The sequence below is a fragment of the Miniopterus natalensis genome, chromosome 12 (assembly GCF_054644295.1).
Source record: "Miniopterus natalensis isolate mMinNat1 chromosome 12, mMinNat1.hap1, whole genome shotgun sequence".
Classification (NCBI taxonomy): Eukaryota; Metazoa; Chordata; class Mammalia; order Chiroptera; family Miniopteridae; genus Miniopterus; species Miniopterus natalensis.
This window is the reverse complement of record NC_142092.1, coordinates 58416976-58438982: the sequence shown is the minus strand read 5'-3', so window position 1 is coordinate 58438982 and position 22007 is coordinate 58416976. Positions and strand designations below refer to the sequence as shown.

Genomic DNA, 22007 nt, shown 5'->3' with positions numbered 1-22007 from the left:
GAATCTGAGTTAATAATTATAAGGTGGATGCTCTCTCCTTCCATGCTCTCAGAAAGGTAATAATATCTCTATTGGAACACAGACTGTTTATCTGCTGGGATCTTTTCTGAGCCCCCTAACCTGCACTGAGTCCAACTGCCTCCAGGCCTTCTGGTGGCCTCTGCTCTGTGTCTTTTTGTTGACCCTCCACTTTAACCCAGTGATGCTCACTTTCAGCTCTATACATTTCTGATGGAAAAGAAAGGTCATCCGGAATAAATGGACTCATTTATATAAATAGCCACACAGCCAGGATTTGTTTGAATATGTGTATAGTGTTCAGACCGTCAAGTGTTATAGCCACCATAGATTCCATACCAAAAGGCCCAGAGCTCTGCTAGAGGCCTTACTGCTTGATTTCATTTTTGTCCTTAGAAAAACCCTGTGCAATTAAGTATTGTTATTTTCATTTCATAGATGAGTAATCTGAGGCTCATGAAAGTTAAACAGCTTTCACAGGGTCATTTAGGAACTAGCAAATGGCAGAGTTAGGATTTGAACTCAGGTCTGGTAGCCTCAAAAGCCCATGGTCTCTCTCCTATGCCAGTGTTTTCCAAGCTTGAATTGTTTGTATGCCACCCTGACAATGTTTGCTATAACAAAAGTATTATTTGTTTAATAGTTTGCTTAAAGCAATTAATATTTAAAACTTAAATTTATAATTTAAATGTGTTGATCAAGGATATTTTGTAATATATGTGATAGCATGAGTTTGAAGTAGGTGTATTTTTTTCTAATATACACAAAAATTAATACAAAGCAAATATAATACTTTATGTAAATACAACCAAAAATCATCCTAAAGTATATAATGCATTTTAGGAAATCACTACTCTAAGCCATGCTAGTCCTACTTATTTTCTGTGGCCGTAAAGACTTTAAAAAAGAAAAAAATGTAAACATAGAAGAACTCATCATTTAATTTATTTAAACATGTGCTTATTCAAAGTAGTCACCTTGGGAAGCCATTGCCTCATTTCTATGATGCTGCCATTATCAAAATCTGTCTGTTTTATAATCCCTGTTTGGGAATTGCCTTTGGAGGTAGTGTATGAGCAATATTAGAAGATCAGTCATATTACCTTTGACATTATATACTGTTTTCAACTAGAGATGACATTGAGCTTGACACCTTGTTTGGGTCACCTGAATACAGAAAATGGATATAAAGTTGGAAACCAAGAGAGTACACTAAATTAGTCCCTGTCCACAGTGGGACTTCTGAAAGAGTAGTTTATGTTCTGTCCCCTCCCACCCTGTTCTCTTCTCAACTTCCAGGAGGAGAATCAGGCACCCAGTACTCCCGCTTCACTGTAGCTTCCCCACCAAAGTCATGAATGACCACCCACCTGCCAAATTCATGTTCTAGTTTCAGCCCTCATTCCTCTTCACCTTCTACAACATTCACCATTGCTGATCATCCATCCATTCAACCAAATAATAAATATATATATATATTTTAAATATATCTTTATTGATTTCAGAGAGAGGAAAGGAGAGGGAAAGACAGATAGAAACATCAATGATGAGAGAGTCATTGATTGAGCCCGCAACCCGGGCATGTGCCCTGACTGGGAATTGAACCCCGATCGCCTGGATCCTAGGTCAACGCTCAACCGCTGAGCCATGCCTGGCCGGGCTAAATAATAAATATTTTTAAAATATCTATATCCAAGGCACTGTACTATATACTAGGTTCTGGGCATAGAGATAAACCTGGTGTTTGCCATCAAAGAGCTTATATTAAGGAAAGATAGGCATTAAATTACTAATTGCAAAATTATTTGGTTACAAATGTGCTAAGTAACCCAGAGAAATACTGGGTGCTAATAGAATACTAAAATACGTAACTTTATATACATATATACATTTATGTACACACACACACACCACATACAGAGTCTAAAGCAAAGTAAAGGTACTTTATTACCCACCGAGGCTTTGGTTCCCCAAGTCCAGTGCAGAGTTCAGTTAGACACTGTGGGACCTTCTTTTTTTTGTTTTGTTTTCTTTTAAGCCAGAGATGCCTACAACTGGACAAGCCAAAGGCCTGCTCGCCCTCCCTCTACCTAAGCCAAACCTCAGATCTAATCTGGACACTGTGGGCACTCCATCAGAGGAGAGAGAGCCGTATGAGAGAAGAGAGGGAACATGTTCCTGAGACAAGGACTTATGTTCTGTCATCATCACAGCCCAGTGCCTCGCCCGGGAGGATTCTTGGCATTCAGTAGACATCCAGTTAATGATGAATAAAGAGCTCTGCACTAAGTGCCAGAGAGAACTGCCAGACATGTTTTCACATATTGGCATTAGAATTAAGGCATAGCCTCCCAAGTCATCTCTTTTATTTTAAAAAAAAATTTTAAATATATATTTTTATTGATTTCAGAGAGGGAGGAAGGGAGAGGGAGATAGAAATATCAATGATGATAGTGAAACATTGATCGGCTGCCTCCTGCACACCCCCCACTGGGGATCGAGTCCCCAGCCCAGGCATGTGCCCTGTCCAGGAATCAAACCACGATCTCCTGGATCCTAGGTCGATGTTCAACCACTGAGCTATGCTAGCCGGGCCCAAGTCATCTCTTTTAAAAGGGCAGCATTAATGTGGATGTCTAGCATCTGATATGTTTATAAAGATGTCTTTCCAGCTGATGTGTAGGCACCTGAAAGGAAAAGCAACCAAACTTTGTTAACCGCTCCTTGGGATGAAATATCTGACACCCTATTTTCAGATCTGGGTCCCATCTGTGCAGAGAGCATGGCACAGGCTGGAGGCAGATGGGCATCTTTCGAGATGCCATTTGCAGTTGTCATAGTGAATGAGCAGGAAGGAAGAACAAAAAAGGAAACTTCTGTGTCTCTAATCTCTGCATGGGTGGCAAAGGGGTCCCGAGTGAGAAGGAAATTTGTGTTACTGGCAACTCAGAGGGAAGGTGAAGGGTGGGATGTTTCCTTTTCCTTCCGGTCCAGGTAGTGAGCTGGTATCAGAGGGATGTGTGCGTGAGCATAGGAGTCCAGAGCTCTAGGGCTTTGAAGGGTGGTGGAGAGGGAAGGGGCCAGGAATGTTTGGGCTTCTCTGAGCTGGTAATGGACTGGTGCCAACATCATCTTTATGCTACCCAGGAGACTGAATGGATGGGATCTTTGATCTCTTAGGGTACCCATGTCCACAACTGGAGTATTTCTTTGATTTCAAATTCTCTGTGCTCTGGGGAGAAGTATTGATGTAGAGACTCAGGAATGCTTTATGACGGCCATAGGTGATCCCCTAGTGTCTCTCCATGAGTCCGACTGTTTTCCTCACTTTGTCTCCATTTGTTCTCAGTTGCCTATAGCTGACCTGGGCTTACCCAAGACTAGGTAATGCGGGACATAGAATCTCCATAATGCTGCTGATGGAATGCTTGAGTAAAGATGTAAAATCTTCTGTGGGCAAGGAGGTCAGTAGACCAGGGTTTATCTAAAGGTGGCACTGGTTCTGAGTAGAGGAGAAATGAGTCAACCCTACAAGTGCCTAAGATGTGGGCCCCTTTTCCCACTTGGAGACTGAGAAGAGATTTACTAGAAGGGAGGGACAGGAGCTGAGTTGAGGAGAGCTATTTTTCTTTTTTTAATTAAAAATTTTTTTCAATTACAGTTTACATTCAATATTGTTTTGTATTAGTTTCAGGTGCACAACATAGTGAGATGGAGAATTGTCTTTCTCTTCTTGATGGGAGTCTTTCCTTGGGTTTTCCAGAAAAGAGCCTGAGGCAGAGGGCTTGTATTCACTATACAGTAGGGTCTGATGTCTCAGAGAGCAGGGGTGGGGGTGAAGGTGACGAAACAGGGAAGGAGGAAGGGCCAATCAAGGATACCTCGCTGCATTGGGTCCACCAAGTGCAAGTGATTGCTCCATATGTGCATCAGCACCCTGAGAAGTCTTTGTAGGACTCCCCATCAGGGAAAAGAAAGAGGGGAAGATTTATCCACTGTTTTCCATCCCCATAGGGTGTTAATTCCCTTGCGCTTCCAGGTGCCATGTGCTTGGGTGTGGGTACCCCAGCAGGGAAGCCCCAGAATGGGAGACAAGACACAGCTATACTGTCAAAGCCCGTGTAGGGATGGAACAGGGAGCAGGTGAGGCTGGGAGATTCTGAAGGCTCCATAAGAGATTCCGATTCAGGGGGAGAGCCTGAATTTGGGCTGTGGAATACTCCTGTTTGGTGAAATGAGGATTCCTTCCTCTAGGGATGACAGTATAGGAGCTTCAGTCTGTAGGGAATTTTATTCCTTTTGATGCTATTGTAAATAAAATTGTTTTCTTGATTTTATTTTTGGATTGTTCCTTGCTAGTGTACAGAAATACAATGGATTTTTTGTACATGGACCCTGTGTCCTGCAACCTTGCTGAATTCCATTCTTAGCTCTGTTTATTTTTGTGTGTGTGTTGCTGTGTTGTTTTTTTTTATAGACAAGATTATGTCATCTATTAATAGAGATAGTTTTACTTACCTGTAGGGAGTTTTATTTTAAATAGGTAAAAAGCTAGACCCTCTTCCCATCTGAACAACTTCGTAGGTGGTTAACTGGGGCCACTGGAAACTGTGTTACCTCAGGGAACCAAGACCCTAATATGGTTTCCCTCATTGCCAAATTCATTACATGAAATACATGCAAAATATTAAAAACAAACAACAACTCAAAGAAATTAGTGGCTTCCTGATAGATCAGGATTAAATAGCTTCGGCTCAAGGAGTCCCAGAAGTATCCAGGGACCTTGTGAGAATTCGTTAAGTTTACCCCAACCTGCTCCTGAGGAACGGTCCTGAGTGGCGATGCATGTCGCTTCCCTCTTGGGAACAGCAGTGACCTGGAAATAAGAGTGCCCCCATCAGCCCCCGTGGCATGAAGGAGCCAGAAGCAGATCTTACCTGTGCAGCTGCAGGGGAGATTCAGGACACAGCTCTGGGCCTTTCACCATCGCACATGAGTAGAACGCCAGTGGCATCCAGTGGCCTGTCGGACCAACCACAGGTTGGAATTCTTCTACTCACCCAAGCAGGAATCTTTCTTCTTCCTCCAAGTCGAGTCATGGTCCAGACTCATTCATGATGAAGATAAATGGGGTGATTGGCCTGGGGTGGCTCGACTTGCCTGATTTGATTTCTGAATCAGAGCATGAATGGTGAGCAACGGAGATATTAGCTGGGCGGATAAACTAAGTCATGCCCCCCAGTGTGGTTACCATTAGAGTTTTTCCAAAGCCCGCCGGTGCCTTTTGTGAGTGGACTGTCTCTTTTTCTGTTTTAGAAATCATTACAGAAATTAATGATGTATCGGTGTTTAATGACACTTGTGTGAGGTGGAAAATAAACCCAGGAAGAATTAACCCCAGGATGGTATATGTGGTAAGTAAAGTGATCTACTTTTTCCTGGCAGGGCAGAAATGGGAACCGATGGGAACATGAGGCAAGGGGCCTGCTTCCAGAAGAGCTTCTGCACCGGTCTGTTTTCCAATCCCACCATCCTTTAAAAAAGCGCATAGAATGTGTTAGATATCTGGATTATTTTATTTTACATTTTGTGTTTAATGTATTTGTCGTTTGACAGGGTGTATGTGTGGGGATGTGTTTATAGTTGGTATCAAAGCTTTTTTCCAAGCACTCGTATGTCACTCCCCCAGAGTCCGCCTAGGCGTGTCTGCTGACTCGGTGACAGGATGGAGCAAGCGAGCGGGTCTCGGGTTGTGACTGTCTCCATTGATCGCTGGTCATTTGTGTGTGGGGTTGCACTCCCTAGAGGGACTCCTGATTTTATATCACTTCTTAGGGTTTATTGATTACTGGGCTGATCAGACTTCATCATCAGATACCTGATAGCAGAGGTTTGCTTTATTTATCTCCCCCAGGTGAATAGCGCAGTGTAAAAGGGAACAGTGGGAGAAGAGCATCCAGCACCACAAAGCCTCTCTTGGTTGTTTTAACTGGAGTCATGGTGGGTTCTCTTGTCTTTTTCCCTCGCAAAGATACACGTACAAGGACACCGGGTGGACCCTGTGGAATCAGTTCACGAGGAGACAGTCAACCTGACCACAGACAGCAGGACCCCAGAAGTGTGCCTAGACCTGCACCACGGCACCAACTACACCGTGAGCATCGCCACTGCGCCTCCCATTCGCTCCGTGCCAGCCATCATTGGGTTCCAGACAGCAGGTAGGTGGACGTGAAGGCTCATTTCCTCCTAGAAAATGCTAGGCACGGGATGTGGGGCAAATATGCTTCAGAATCAAGTGGGCAGGAGAGCTCATTGCTGCTTTCTGAGATCTGTAGCCAGGAGGATGTCTAGTAGCAGAGATTCCTATCCTGCTATCGTGCCAATGCCGGGCTGAATGTACATCTCTCAGCTGGGGCGTCGGGTTGAAGCGGGAGGTAGTGAGAAGGCCTGGAAAAGAGGCCCGCATGAAGAGATGATGCGGTCAGGGCTCAGTTACCCAAGGCAGCAGAGGGGAGCCACATGACTTGTCTTTGGTAGGAAACACAGAAGTCATTTCTTAGTCTTGCCTATGAGAAAAAAAGCCAGGGCCACTGACCCAGTAGCTTTACATCTGGAATGGGAATTGACCCCAGGACTGATCGGAGCTGGGTAATCACACTGATAGTGGGGGAGTGGATAGGGGTAGGCAGTCCCGGGATGCAGGAGAGTAAATGTTGGGTGCAGAGAGAAATTGGCAGGAAGGAGCTTTGAGAAGGAGCAGTGAACCTCATTGCACATAGTTATCACATGGATTTTTATAATAGCATTGTGACAATTATAATAACTTTTTAAAAATAATTCTGGTTATAGTGTGTTAGAACTAATTAAATAGTTTATAAGCAAAACTTGAGAGGCCATTGGGGCCATTTTTTATTTTGGGGGAGTTGAGATAGTTCTCACTTAAGAAAATGTACCTCAACCTTCAGCTTTGCTGCCACTAGGAACGAGAAGTGACACAGATTTGGTAGAAATAATAAAAAAGACTGCCAGTCTTAACAATATAAAGCCAACTGCAAAATTACACAAATTAGGTCCCTGGCTACTGATTTCTTTCTAAGTAAATAATACATAGGGAAAGATATTACAAAATTAGTATGGTAACTAATTAGAGAAGCTTGTACAAAATTAATAATAAACTGCTATGGATTTATTAGGAATATGTCTTTTTTAGAAGATCACCCCAGGACTTCAAACTCATGTTTTACTGTTCAGTCAGAATGACAGTTTGCTGTTCAGAGTCAGCTGTTTTTGCTAATATCTCATTACTTCTTCAAGTTAATTTCCACTGGGAAAGCATGGCCTTTGGGGTCAGACAGACCTGGTTTGCAGCTTAACCCTGCTGTGAAGAGGTGGGTGACCATGGCTGAGATGTTTAGTGTCTCCAGACTGCTTTATTCCATCTGAAATTTTAAGTGGAACTGGATTAAATTTGCAAATTAGTCTAGTGAGAATTGGGATTTAGATTGAGTCATCCCAATGGGAAACAGGTACATTTCCACATTTACTTACTGTCTACTTAGGTTTTGTCTTCCCTGTTTATTTGTGCACGTTTGTAAAGGTTTATCATTTTTTCCCTCTAGATCCTGCATTATTTAACTGTTGATTTCATTTTCGGGTTTTGCTAGTTCTCTTAAAATAAATTGGGAAGTTTTTCATATTTTTTATGCTCTGGAAAAACTTATATAATTCTTGAATTATTTCCTTCCTTTGAAGTTGGACACATTTGCTCATAGGATCATTTAAGTCTCACCCCTTTTGGGAGAGAATTCTTTGATAACTTTGTCAATTTCTTCTATGATTCTTTTTTTTTTTTTGGTTTGTTTATGTTTCTTACCTTTTCTTGAGTCGATTTTTATAATTTATTGTTTTCCTTAAAAAGTGTCTGTTTTATTGAAGTTTAAAATAGATTGGCTGAAGGTCATATGGAATATTTGTTTACAACTACTCTGGGGCTACAGGTTATTTAACCCCAGGTTATTCTTAATTTTGTTGTTCTCTCTCTTTTTTAAAATATGTTTTTAATTGATTTCAGAGAGAGGAAGGGAGAGGGGGAGATAGAAACATCAATGATGAGAGAGTTGTCATTGATGGGCTGTCTTCTGCACGCCCCCTGCTGGGGACCGAGCCTGAACCCCAGGCATGTGCCCTGACTGGGAATCAAACCACCGTCTCCTGGATCCTAGACTGATGCTCAACTGCGGAGCCACGCCCGGCTGGGCTGTTCTCTCTTTTTAAAAATTGATTAGTTTAGCTTGGATTGTCTGTTTTACTACTGTTCTTTTCCCCAAAGAATAAACTCTTGGGTTTTTTAAATTGTTTTTCTTTTTTCTATCTCATTAATTTCTCCCTTATTTTTTATTATTTTATTTTTCCTGCTTCTCTTAAATTGGTTATATTGTTCTAGTACTAAAGTCATGAGCTGAGTGCACAATTCAACTTATTTCCATTCTTTCCTGTTTGATAATAAAAGTCTTTAATGTTCCCCTCTCCCATCTGAATTTGAGCTTTGGCAGAATTCCTTAGGTATGGATGGATATCTGTTCTCTTTTAAGGCAGAATATAATTGCTATTCTGGGTTTCCCTTTGATTGAAGGATTGTTTATGAATGTGCTAATGTGTGTTCTCTTTATCCTTACTTTCAAAGCATTATATAATTGCTATTTTGATTTCTCTGATTGATTGAAGGATTAGTTATGTATTATACAAGTGGTACTTTTTTTTACGACATCTACCCTTTATTGTTATTTCTTGTTTAATTACATTTTGGTATTCTTTGAGTGGATTTATTGACATTTTGAGGGGGCTAACTCTTGGCCAATTTTTGTAATTTTGGCCAATGTTGTAATTTTGTCGTTGGTGCTGGATAGTAGAGTATTTGCTTGTAGGTAGAGCAGATCTAGTCCTCAATTAACTCTATTAATAAGGTTTTCCAGGACTTCTGTTTCTTTAAAAAAAAAATTGTGGTTTTTTTTTTGCTTGCTTGCTTGGCTTGCCATTTTTCTCAGTGTCTCTTAGAAATTCTAATTGTTTTGTTTCACACCTTTTTTGTTCATGACTGATATCTTAATGGTAGATTCTAACTTTGACTAGTAACAAATGGCTCCCTTTATCCTGTTTATTATTGTTTGCCTTGAATTATATGTTGATTAGTAACATTGTATTTCTTGATTTCTTTGTGCTTCTGTTTGTTCTCCTTAAAAGCCATCTGGATAACATTGTTAGAGATGTTTGCTAGGAGACTGCATATGTTGAGAAACCTTTTTGAGACAAGTGTGTTTTTTTGTAGGTAAGTTAAGCAATTTATGCCAGTGTTGTTTGTGATACAATTTTCCTTTCTTCCGTCATTTTACTTTACCTTTTTTTAAATGCTACTTTGTTGTGTCCATTGTTTACTTTTTGCTGCACAGTTTCATTTTCAATGGTTCAGACAATATAGATTTTGCTTTTATTCTACAATACACATTAAAAAACAAAACCAAGCCTGCTTGAATATGTATTCCTCTGATTACCAGCATTACGACAGAAATAATGCTAACTTCTCCCTGAATAAGATGTAGAAATTAGTATTCTTTACTTCCTCTTCTCTCTTCCCCTCTCGCTTCCCTTATGTTACTGTTTTAACAAGACATTTTATTTCCAGCTCATTTCTAATTTTTTTTAACACGTATTACATCTTTAAAGAGTTCATTTTTATATTGATTTATACCAATATTTGTAACAATTATTTAAACAGGTATATGTTTTAACAGTCTCCATGTTTACAGCATTCTCAAGTTTCATACTGGAAGTTTCTCTGTTTTATCTCTTTGCACAGTTGTCTCTGTCTTCTGATCCCCAAGGAATGGGGAACTTTCTGAGCCCATGATTATCTGAGAATGCCTTTTTGTTGAATGAGAGTGAGCTTGCCTGAAGATGAAATTCTTGGGCCATGACCATTGTTGTCAGAATTCTGGAAACATTTCACATTGGCTTTGAGAATCGAAAGTTTTGAAAGAGGAGTTGGAAGAAGGTGTGATCTTAAAAAATCCTATGTAAATAATCTGATTTTTCAGCCTGGATATCATAGAGGCTTTCTTTATGTGTGAAATTCAAGACTTTAATCACTTATTCATACACACGGGAAATGTTTATGGACCGCCTGCTACACATTTGACGTTGTTTTAGGCATTGGGAGTTCACTAGTGAAGGAGACAGAGATCCATTTTCTCAGGAAACTTCAGTTGCAACTGATAGAAATGTTAATTTTTTTAAAAAAGAAGTTTTCTTAGTACCCTGTGAGTTTTTTGGATCTTTAGAATTTACTCTGTCTACACATTAGGAACATTTTCTTTCATTAAAGCTCTGATTGTTGCTTTTAAAAATTTATTTTATTTGTTCTTTAGGCTCTTCAGATACTCCTCAGTGGAATTTCTTGTCTGTCTGCATTGGCCTTTCATTTTCTCTTGTCTTATGTCCATGTCTTTTCCTCCGTACCCTATGAGGACATCATTGTCCTCTGAATGCATTCATGCACATGTGCAGGGACAGTCCTGATCGCTGTTATTTCTAATGCCCTTCAAAATCAGTTATTGCACTTCCATTTCCTTTTGTTTCTTTGTCTCATCCAGTTTCCGTTTTATTTCTGCCTCTCTCAACCAGTGTCCTCTCTGCTATTGTGTTCTGTTCTTATCTCATCCTCAATCTGTTTGAATCCATCTTTACATTTTTTTACTGAAAGTATATAACACATGTTGCCTAATTTTGCTCAATATTTTTCACCCCCAAATTATGTTCATCTCTTTGCCTCCTCGATCTCCCTTTGTTCTTTGTAGAACCATTTTATAGTCTTTACCCTCCTTCTGAACTACTTATTCTTGGAAGATAAAAGTTTCATTTAAGTGTGATATGTTTTTCATAATAAAATGGATGCCATTGTGTTGGCTGGTGTGGCTCAGTGGGTTGAGCATCGTCGAGTGCACCAAAGGGTTGCCAGTTAGATTCCTGGTCAGGGCTCATGCCCCCACTTTGGGCTTGATCCCTGGTAGGGGGCATGCAGGAGGCAACTGGTCCATGTTTCACTCTTGCATGGATGTTTCTCTCTCTCTCCGTCTCCCTTCCTCTCTCTCTCTAAAAACGAATAAAAATATATTTGGAAAGTGGATGCCATTACTTTTGATCTTACTTTTTATTGGATAATATTAGTATGCTTATCTCAGATCTCATCTTGAAGGCTTTACTGAAAGTTGGATGATCTAGTGTCCCATGGGGAGCAGCTACGAGAGAGCCCACTGCCCTGAGCTTTATTTCTGAGCACTTTGCTGTCTTGATTGGTGATATTGTCACCCTTAGGCCAGTTCAGCATTGATTGGCTTCATTCTGATGTTATAGCTTACGAAGCCAGTAAAGAACCAAGTCTCTGCTTTTGCCAACCCAGGCTGATGGAACCTCCAGGTCCCTATCCTCCCCTTAGAAGGTCCCCAGTGTGCTAAAGAGGGACCAGTAATAGCAGCAGTCGTAGTAATAATAGTAGTACCTATACTTTTTACCCTGGCTGCCTTTCAGATTGCTTAGTGAATTAAAAAATATACATACAGATGTTCAAGCTTTGCTTTAGCTCTGCTATGTCTGGGTGATTCTGATGTGCAGCTAGGATTGGGAACCACTGGGATAAATGGCTGCAGGTGGGGTAGTCATCACTTTTTTGTCCTGTGGCCTGTCCTTGCTTCCAGCCCCACCTCTGTGGACACCCGTACTCCTCCAGTTCCATCCTGTGATACTTCGAGACCATGCTCCTTTGCTCGGAAGGCAGGTAGCACAGTAGCTCTCAGGGTCATTCTTTCTCTCCTGCTCCCTTCTACACTGCGCTAAGCTGGAATGTCTTCATGTTTCTGCCTTGTGCATGGCAACCGACCCTTCTTCCCAACCCAGATGCAAATTCTGACCCATTTTTACTATTCTCAGTCACTTCTTTCTGGAATGGGGGTGGGAAGTGGGAACCAGATGCCTTAATTCACGTTGCCACCATCCCCCGAATTCAGCTTATAATGGCCATAAGTGGGGAAATCATACGGAGATGGGAACCACAAGACAGTAGTTCTGCCTTATGTTCTGTTTGTGTACATATTCCACGTGTGGTTTTTCCTTAACGCATATATTGAATGTACCTCGAAATCATTTGCATGCATGTGGCAGTTTTTGTTTCTGTTGTCCTAGGGACATCTTTAAAATGAAAGTTGTGAAGCTAAAGGAGAGCAGGTGTAACAGGCCTTCAGATTCTCTTTCATAACCATAGTTTCACATTTCCAATTATAGCCGAGAATATTTTCTCCCAGCTAATTGCCTTGTGCTGCATATGTCCGTGATGGTTACAATCCTGTGGGTAGTTCTGATTTTGAGTAGAATAATTTGTTATCATTATTACTTCTTAGGTAGCAGAGACCCCTATGGGAGAAATAGACATAGAAGGTAGTTATAAAAAGCTTCCCTCTGATAGACATTTAAACTTTTTCTCATTTGGAGAAAACATGCAGCCTTGTTTGCTAGGAAATTTGCTTTTCCTTGAAAATTAGCCATGGCACTCCTAGACTCTCTGTGAGTTCTTTATTCCTACTAACAAACCTCTTCTTTTTTACTACATTAAGAAAATGGAGCATTGATGGAGTGAATTAGGCTATAGGAGGCATGAAATTACTTTTTTCTCTACAGCAGTTGAAATAAATCTGCTTCTGATTATTTTTCTGCCTTAGTACTCATCTGAGTGGCTTTCCTGGATACAGTCTGCTATGAGAACAAACATCTCGCCTGGTCACCTACTTTCTGGTCATTTTCTAGGTTGGAAACACTTGCTCTGAGGGTTCTACTCCATGGCCTCTGCCTTTATTCACCTTTTTCCTATTTCCATTTTTTTCTGGCTGTCTGTATGCTTGTAACAGCGAATTTTACTTATGGACTATCCAAGTGATGGGATTAACTTTCTAAAAATATCACAGCTTTATTAGTTTACAGCAATTTTTAAAAATGCATTATTTCATTTGATATTCTCAACTGCCTCTGTTGTAAAAAAAAAAAAAGAAAAGGAAAAAAGGGCAAACTGGGGAACTGAGGTTCAGAGAGGTTAAGCAACTTAGCTAAGGTCATGCAATTAAGAGGCTGTAGAGCCAGGACTTGAAGCCAAATGTCATGCTCTTGCTGTTCAACAACCTATTGGCTCTCTTAAGACGTCCAAGTTTCAATTGTAATTCACTGTGATGTGTTTGGCTAAAATGGTGCAACCTTTCCGTATGTTCTCTCTTATCTTTTAGAAGATGATCTCTTAGAAGATGATGGGATTTTCAATATCTCAGTATTTAATGAAGTATGTTTGAAATTGAACCGGCATTCTAGGAAAGCTGGATCAGAACAAATGTACCAAGTAAGAGGATCTCTTATATTATTTATTAAAGAATTGGGTCACTTAAAAATTTGGGTGCTCTCCAAGTGAGGATTCAAAGTATTTAAAATCACTCATGAAATGAACTTCTAGGCAGTTTGATTTTTGTTTCTGGCACTGGATATGAGGTATGAGATGTGAGATGGATGCAAGTGAGGGACTAAACTGAAGGAAGACACTATATTTGGTGACTTGCTATCATTCTCCCTGTCTGGTATATTACATGTATTATAATTTAATTTAGTGCATTTAATAATTGCCACTTTTCCTGTTATTAAATTCACACTTGGATGTGGGTTTTTAAGAAGCTTGTAACATGGCTATTGGTCCTCATTTAACTTGACTTTTTAAACATCACAAGAAAAGTGATGAGAAAGTTTAGGCAGGGAACCGAGATTTGTTATTTTTGTGTCATATTTTCGATGCCTCGAAAATTGTCTGGCAGAGAGTAGACTGAGTATGCATTAAATTAAAATTAAGTAACTAATAAATCATTTACCAGAAGTATATCACATGTTAGGACCTAGAAGTTCCGATTCAAACTAATATAATTATACAGCGAAACAGACCATTTCAATATGGTATAATGAGTGCTTTGATTAAAAGTAAATAAATGGAATGGGATATTCTGTGTCTGGATGTGTGTCCAGGTACAGTTTTTTTAAAACAAGAGGTAAAGATGGTGTTGGATCATAGAGAAAGACTAGGAATTAACCAGATAAAAGAGGTGGGTGAGGGTGAAGTAGGGCACAGCGGGCAAGGAAGTAGCCAGTTAAGTAAGAGCCAACGTGACTCTCTTGGGGACCAGAGAAAGCAAAGGGAAGTGGGAAGAGATGGGGCAAAAACTGAAGCAGTGGCCAGACCATGAAAAGCCCTGTATCGTGTGCTTTAGAGTTTTGATCTTATTTTGATGCCTTTGTGGAGGCACCGAAGGATTTTAAGCAGGTGAGTGAAATATTCAATTTTTCATACTAGACAGGACACTGGGCCTAGAAACATATTCAAGTACCCAAATGATTTAATATATGATAAAAATTATTTTTCAAATGAGTACAGAAATAAATGGTTCTGAGACAATTGGTTAACCACTTGGTTAAGAAAAGAAATGATTTAAATAGAAGTATACACCCTAAGGCCCAGAAATTTACTTTTTAGTATATACCCTAGAGAAATTTTTGCACTTGTACTTAGGGAGATATATAATTGGATTTTTATTACATCATTGCTTATAATAATAAAATATTGAAAATAACTTAAATGCTCATCAGTTGGAAAACAGATAATTGTGATATTTGGTTGGACCATATGAAATTACTGCTATTCAGCCATTTTGATATGATTCAACCTAATACATTTATAAAACTGAATATTATATAGAAGCTAAAAATGAATAAACTAGGTCAATACATTTGGGCAAAAATCAGCTTCCTTAAGATAGAGCATCTACACATGGCAATAACTAAAAGGGTCTTAAATTCAGAACTTTTTTGAATGTGACAGAAGTGTTTATTGAGAATCATATGCTTTCATGCTCATACTGAAAGTGGTGTTTCCCAAAAGGAAACCACAGTGCTGTTGGGACAAGGGAAGGGACCCTGGGCAGCCAGAAATTACAAATGTCCACTTTACCATCCTAGTTCCTTACTCTTATTTCAGTTTATCTCTTACTGACTAGATGATCCAGCATTAATCTCAAAAGTAAATCATTTTATGCACAAGACCAATAAATCTCCAGAGCTAAAACAAAAAATAGATATTATTAATAGAAAATTTTATTCCAACATTGTCCACTCATTTCTTAAAAATTCTCATGTAGCCCAGCCGGGTGTGGCTCAGTGGTTGAGCATTGACATAGGATCCAGGAGATCGAAGTTCGATTCCCCGTCAGGTACATGCCTGGGCTTCGGGCTCGATCCCCAGCAGGGGGCATGCAGGAGGCAGTTGATCAATGACTCTCTCATCATTGATGTTTCTATCTCTCTCTCTCCCTCTCCCTTCCTCTCTCTGAAATCAATAAAAATATTTTTTAAAATATATTTTAAAAATTCTCATATATATAATATGAACATTAAACTTGTCTTATGTAAAAATAAGAAAATAAATGATTTTTTTACTCCTACACTAAAATTATTAAAGAGTTACATTGGAAAAAATGCTTTTGTATACAAAATTCCTTTTGTATAACGAATAAAGCATTATAAAGAGAAAACATTGCTCTTGTTAATATGTTAGACAAAGAATAACTTAAGTCACATGTGAAACACTCTTAACAAATCCAGCAAAAACTGAACATTCAAAGGCAGTTTGCAAAAGAGAATATACATATTACTAAAACATATATGAACACATTATGCCTCACTAGTAAGCAAAAAAGAAAAGAAAATTAAACCATGAGATATCGTGATTCTTCTATAAACTTGGAGAGAGTACGTTACACACAGCTGTTGGACACTAATGGACACGGCTTTTCTGGCAGTTATTTGTTATTTGTTAGTATCTATCAATAAACTTTTAGAAGGGTGTCATAATGAATTGTTTAGACATATAGAGAAAAATTAAAATGTTCTCTGAATCATTATTTATAATAGAGGAAATTGGAAACAAATGTTCATCAATGTTAAATAAATAATCATGCCTTCATCTGATGCAACACTGTCATACCTGCGACATGAGTGGGTAACGGATCGAGTGTGAGCAGTTGGCAGTGCCTGTGATGCCTCCACCCACCAAAAGCTCTTTTCCCAGAGCTCAGCTACAAAAGAACAAGTGAAATACCATCGCACAGTCGCTTGGAATGCATAATTTGGAGTAGTTCTCATAAGTTTAAAAACTGTTCCATGAGGCTTATCTGTGGATTCCTTAGGAATGAAAAGAATTTAAAATAATTTTGCCCAGTAGCTTCAGGGCAATCTCCTTCACTGGGTGGGCATTAAGGGATTACCTTAGAATAGCCTGACATTGTGTTTAGCTGAGATGAAGTTATGCACGTTAAGCTTAGTCTGTAGCCCTTTGAGGGGGAAGTTGCATAGCATAGGTGGGGGAGCTTTGCCAAGTCCTTCCCCAATTTAGCTTGCTATTTTATTAAACAATTCTAAGTGGGTGAGGACAGACAGAGGGAACCTTCTCGCTTTATCTTTATTTTGCTTATAGTCTAGACATCTGCAAGCCAACAGAAAATGTAATGCAACACTCTTTTAATCTCATGACAGTTTAAAATTCTGGGTCGAAGGTGGTATCTGAGGGCTGTTTGTCACGCAACATCATTTAACTTCACAACGGGGGAACGAGCTTCGGTCGTGTGTTTAGACCTGTACCCGGCGACTGATTACACGGTGAATGTCACCCTGCTGGGATCTCCTAAGCAGCACTCGGTGCAAATACTGATAACAACTGCTCCGGCAGGTAGGTGTGCATGCCTTTTTGTTCTGTATCTCAGGGCAACAAGTGAACTATGTGAATCGTACGATGCGGGGTCACGTAAAGAATGCTAGTCTGGGAGTCAAGAGACTTGGGTTCTAGTTTTAACAAACCACCCACTTTACCGCCTCTCCCCTTCCCCACAGGGGTTCTGGCTCGTAGAGGGTACAGACCAAGAATGGGCTGTTGTACTCAGAGCTCTCCAGTAGCGATGGCTTGAGCTTACTGTGAAGCCTCCTATCTCTCACCCCAAACTTCAGACAGCTGAGCCCTAAGGGTAGTCATTATGGACAACTGGAACCACCTTCCAGGGGATCAGAAATGTGAGATGGACTGCGCCAGCACTGGCAGGACAGAGCAGCCTCTGGAGCAGACCACATGTGAGCAAATCAATCCAACATTAGAACAGTGGCCTAATGAAGGTCCTTAGAAGGGCCCTGCAGCTTGTGAGGAAGCCCTGTGGAGGCAGCTCTGTCAACTCCACAGCTCTGTCTAGTGGGGAGGGACACAGAAGTCTCTACAAGATCTTCTGTTCTTTAATCCATCAGGTTTCACAGACACACTTATGGCCAACCAGGTGGAGAGGCTGCCCCACAGTACAGTAGGATGGGCTTGCTCCTGCCTTCCTGAGGCCTCTCTCCCATACTCACCGCTGCTCTCAGAAAAGAAAGCAAAAGTATGTGACGGTTGCTCAACATTGTCAGTGGGCTAAATGTCTCTGAATTGTACAGGGTGGGGCCAAGCTAGGTTTACAGTTGTGAGTAGGTGACACACAGTTTATTCTTGTATTATTTATTTATTATTATTTTCCATACGAACAACTATAAACCTACTTTTGCCTCACCCTGTATACTTGAAAGTGGCTAATTTTATGTTGTGTGAATTGCACCTCAATTTTTAAAAACAGCCAATAGATTAGATATGTTCTTCTTGCTCCTGAGCCTCAGTTACTTCTGAGTGACCATTCCGTGACATAATACAAGCAAAATGTTTAGAACAGCTCCTAGCACATAGTAGTGATGATAATAATGATAGTTACGTGACTGAGCACTAAATATGTGCCAGGCACTTTCCAAAGTGCTATCCTTGGGTCAGCTCAAACCTATGAAGCCTGAGGAAACCACTGCTATTCTTATATTACAGATAAGGATCGTGAGACACAGAGAAGTCAAGCAACTTGTCCAAAGTCACATATCCAGTGAGATGCGCAGCTGGGACTTGAACACAGGCAATCTGGCTCCAGGGCCCTCATTCTTAATCAGTCCTTCTACTGTTTCTTACTAAATATTCAGCTATTAAAAGGAAAAAGCACAATTATGTTTCCAGAACCTAGTGCCTAGTCAGTCCAGACCCACCTAGCTCTTGTCAACCTTGGACCATGAGCAAAAACTTCAGTTGCCGTGGATGTATAAATGTGTTCATTTAATAAGTGTTTATTTCTTGCATCCTGGATATCAGGCAGGTTCTGAAAGCTGACAATGGAGCAGCAGTAAAACAGTCCCAGCTGTCCTTGAGCTGGAGTCAGGGGGTCGGGAGGGGAAAGATAAACAAGTAAGGAAAGATATGGGGCTCAGTGTTAAGATGAATTACAAAACACGGCAAAGGGAGTGGCAATCGATAGTTAGGGAAGGCCTCTATTATAAGGTGACATTGAAGCACAGATCTGAAGGAAGTGAGGGATAAGCCATGCACAGAGGGGTCACCAAGCAAGAAGGTCTGGAGACAGGCAAGTCCTTGGCATGTTTTTGGAACATCAATGCAGAGTGAGCTGGAGAAAGTGGTAGGAGGTGAGGTCTGAACTCTCGCTTGAGTATAATCAGAGGCCCATGGTGTCAAATTCAGAAAGTAAAGTTCATTATTGCCTTCTCCTTCGCAATGTGGACCCCAAATCACCAGTAGTAAATACAACGTTAGCATGTGATATTTCAGCCTCTGTAAGTTACCAAGCAGTCGAGAGCCCACCACCCATCCACTTAAACCTAATTCAGGGAAAAAAATCTCTGCTAATGAGGTTATTTGAATTCAGCCTGACACTTGGCTTCTCATCTGTTTTGGAGGGAGGGAAATTCACTGTCCTTGGAAATTTTACAACTTCACAATGGTGACTCCAGGTCTTTCTTGGTGCCCGTCCCAAGTCCTTAGAACCTCTTCATCTTCATCTCCTTTGAGCCCTGTTTCTACCCCCCTCCACCATTGCTGATGAAGAGCCTCCTTTCATTGTGGGCAGGGTACCCCACAATATAGTAGTAGGAATAGTAGGAAACTGAAAGCAGCATGATTGTCTAGCATGCCCCTGCCACAGTCCCAATTTCCTGTTCTTTCCCCTGAGTTTCTCTGTTTCCAGAAAAATCCCAAGAATTCTTTCAGCTCTGAGCCCCTTGGGCCCCCGTTTTGAATGCCTTGCCTCGGAGTCCTGCTTCCCGGTTAGGAGGTTTCACATTTGTCTCCCCTGCAGAATTCCCCTCCCCTGCTCCCTGGCTGCTGTTAAGTTGCTGGAGCTGGTGCTCTCTCTGGCCTGGTGAGGTCCAGGAAGTGCCCTAGGTTAGTGGTTTCTCACCCAGGCTCCACCTTTCCTTAGAAGCACATTTCTCAGGAACTGGAGCATTCCTTCCTGCCATGGTTTCCTTTCCTGCGCCGGAGAGATAAGGCGCCAGTTGTCCCCTTCCCTCTGAGTATTCTGCTGTTTCGGTGGCCCCTGCTGAGCTGGCAGCTTGCAAACTTCCATCCCAGTTGTTTCTGTTCCTTCTTCATTCCCAGGCCTGCCTGATTCCTTTTGCTAGGCTTAGATGTGTGATCAAATGGGGCTTCCTCCCCCTTTTGCCCCTGGAAGTATGGGGCAGTTGAATCTGCAGGGGCACCTCGCCTGGCTTACCCATCCAGCCTCAGGCTGAAAAGCCGAGCGGAGGGCAGTGGCAGAGGCTGGTTACTTATCTCTTGAACGTGGAGATATACGTGCCCCTTGCACCGGAGCACAGGCAAGTCCCAGAGAGCACGCATCTGCACTGTGGTAGGACAGTGACCTGTAGTAATGAACGCCACCCGCTAGGAAATGTGATAGAAGGAATGGGGGCCTCCTACTAGTCCAGTCACATAGCACTGTTCCCTTCCTGAGGATAGTGAGGAGGGAGTGGAGAGAGGTCAAAACTGTCCTTTCCTTTAGGGAAATGGGAAGACAGGTGTATAGCAACCTTTAACCCAGTCGACCTCTGTAATGTTAGCAGGCTGAACAGGAAAGGTTTATTGTAGTTCTAGGAGCCTCTCTTAGGAAAGCAATCTTAGGTTCCTTCCAGTTTACTTATCTCAACATCCAAATTTCTTGGCTGATTTATTTAACATCATTATTTTGTTTGTTCAATTTTGTGTTCTTATGGATATCTAAAACTTATTCCTATAGTAAGAGATTATTACTTGTGTCGAATTTTTGTGTCAAACATTGCTCCTGTTTTATAGTTTCTTTTAATTCTGTTTATGGTGTTTTGACATATAAAAGTTTTAGATTTCTGTGCAGTCAAATCTATTGATCTTTTCTGTTGTGATTTATCACACTAATATTAAATATAGATTTTTTAAAAGCAAAAGAGTATGTATATCCCATCTTTTTTTTTTTTTTTTCCCCCTAGGAAAGACTTTAAGTAGCCTGCATGGGCACATAAACTAAGTTAATGTGTAAGTTAGATATGTAAGTTAAAGAAGAGTGAAAACAGAGTCAGGAACATAAAAAAGATGTAGGAATAGGTTAAGAATAATTCACATCCTTTAACCTGTTTACTTGCTCCTTAGTGGCTCGCAAATTTAGGTTTATGTTTTCGACCCATCTAGTCAGAAAGGGAGCCATTACATTGTCCAATGTTTTACAGCAAAGCCATGTCTTTTTGGGAGAGCTACAAATTTTTCAACACCAAGATCAGATAGAAATTTCTGATTCCAAGGGGTTTCATAAATAGTACAATGGACGGACAGTGTTTTCAGAGGATTTTTATAAGCCTGTTACTTTTATTGCCCCTCAATATGGTTCATTATAATACAGAAAAGCCTCAGTTCACTGTGGGGTGGGCAAGGAAAGGTGCCTAAGAAATGCCTGTGTTCTGCTGATCTGACTTGATGCAGGACTAGGATTAGGTTATTTTAGATTATTTGGAGGTATGACTGGAACCAATGTCTTTCAAGCAGCGGTTCTTAACTATTGTTTCTCTGAATTCAGATTTGATAAGTGTTTGGTGTCAGATCGGCAAAAAATATAATTTTATTTATATTTTTGGTGTGCTGCAGAATTTTAGTAATTAGTTTTTGTGTGACATGAGATGAAAAAGGTTGAAAATCTCTGGGATATAACATTATTCAAAGTTGGAGTTTTGCTGTTATTTTGTTTCTTAAGACACATTTACCATCTGGTTAGAACTACCATGTAATTTTCATGCAAAAAGCATATGATCACATTATGTGGAGAGGAATGTGAGGGCTTCAGTCACCCATTCATCCATGCATCCATGCAAAGCAGATTCAAACTATGCCCTCAGCTCAGCTCCCTAGGCTCAGCCTTCTAAACAGAGGCAGGCAGCCTTTTGGGGGAGCACAAGTCCTTGTCATTCAACTGGCAACACAGACCAACAGCTCCCTCCATACTGAGATTAGTCTGGACATGGGGGTTTTCTGTGGTAGTTTCTTGATAACCTCATTTTTTCTCTGAGAAAAAGCCTGTTTAAGCTTCTTATATCTAATGGGGTCAATTTGGGTAAACTGTATTAGGAATTACCCATTTCATCTGTGTTTTTGAAATTATGTGCATAGTGGTCTGCAAAGTAGTTTCATTTAACTTCTTGAATTTTCTTTGGTTTCAATGATTATTTCTACCTTCATTTGTATTTCCTCCCTTTTTCCTAGATTAAGTTAGCTAGTGGTTTGTCTATTTTTATGTATTTTTAAAAGCCAAGGTTTTGCTTAATTAATTAGATCTACTACTTTTTATTCTCTTTTACACTGGGAATTAGTGAACTATGGCCTGCAAGCCATATCTGTCCTATAGCCTATTTTTATAATAAAGTTTTTTGAAACACAGCCAAGCCATTTATTTACATGTTGTCTATGGCTGCTTCTGTGCTCCAAAAGCAGAGTTGAGTAGTTTTGA

General features: G+C 40.5%; 1 protein-coding gene across 1 annotated transcript in view; it reads left to right on the top strand.

Annotated features, from left to right (window-relative positions):
• The window catches only part of SUSD1 (sushi domain containing 1), an 88027-nt gene that overhangs the window by 39467 nt on the left and 26553 nt on the right, over positions 1 to 22007 (top strand). Inside the window, exons 7-10 of the mRNA XM_087822554.1 lie at positions 5335 to 5432; positions 6050 to 6236; positions 13338 to 13447; positions 16675 to 16867. Coding sequence (XP_087678680.1) covers positions 5335 to 5432; positions 6050 to 6236; positions 13338 to 13447; positions 16675 to 16867 — 588 coding nt within the window. The remainder of the gene's footprint in view (positions 1 to 5334; positions 5433 to 6049; positions 6237 to 13337; positions 13448 to 16674; positions 16868 to 22007) is intronic.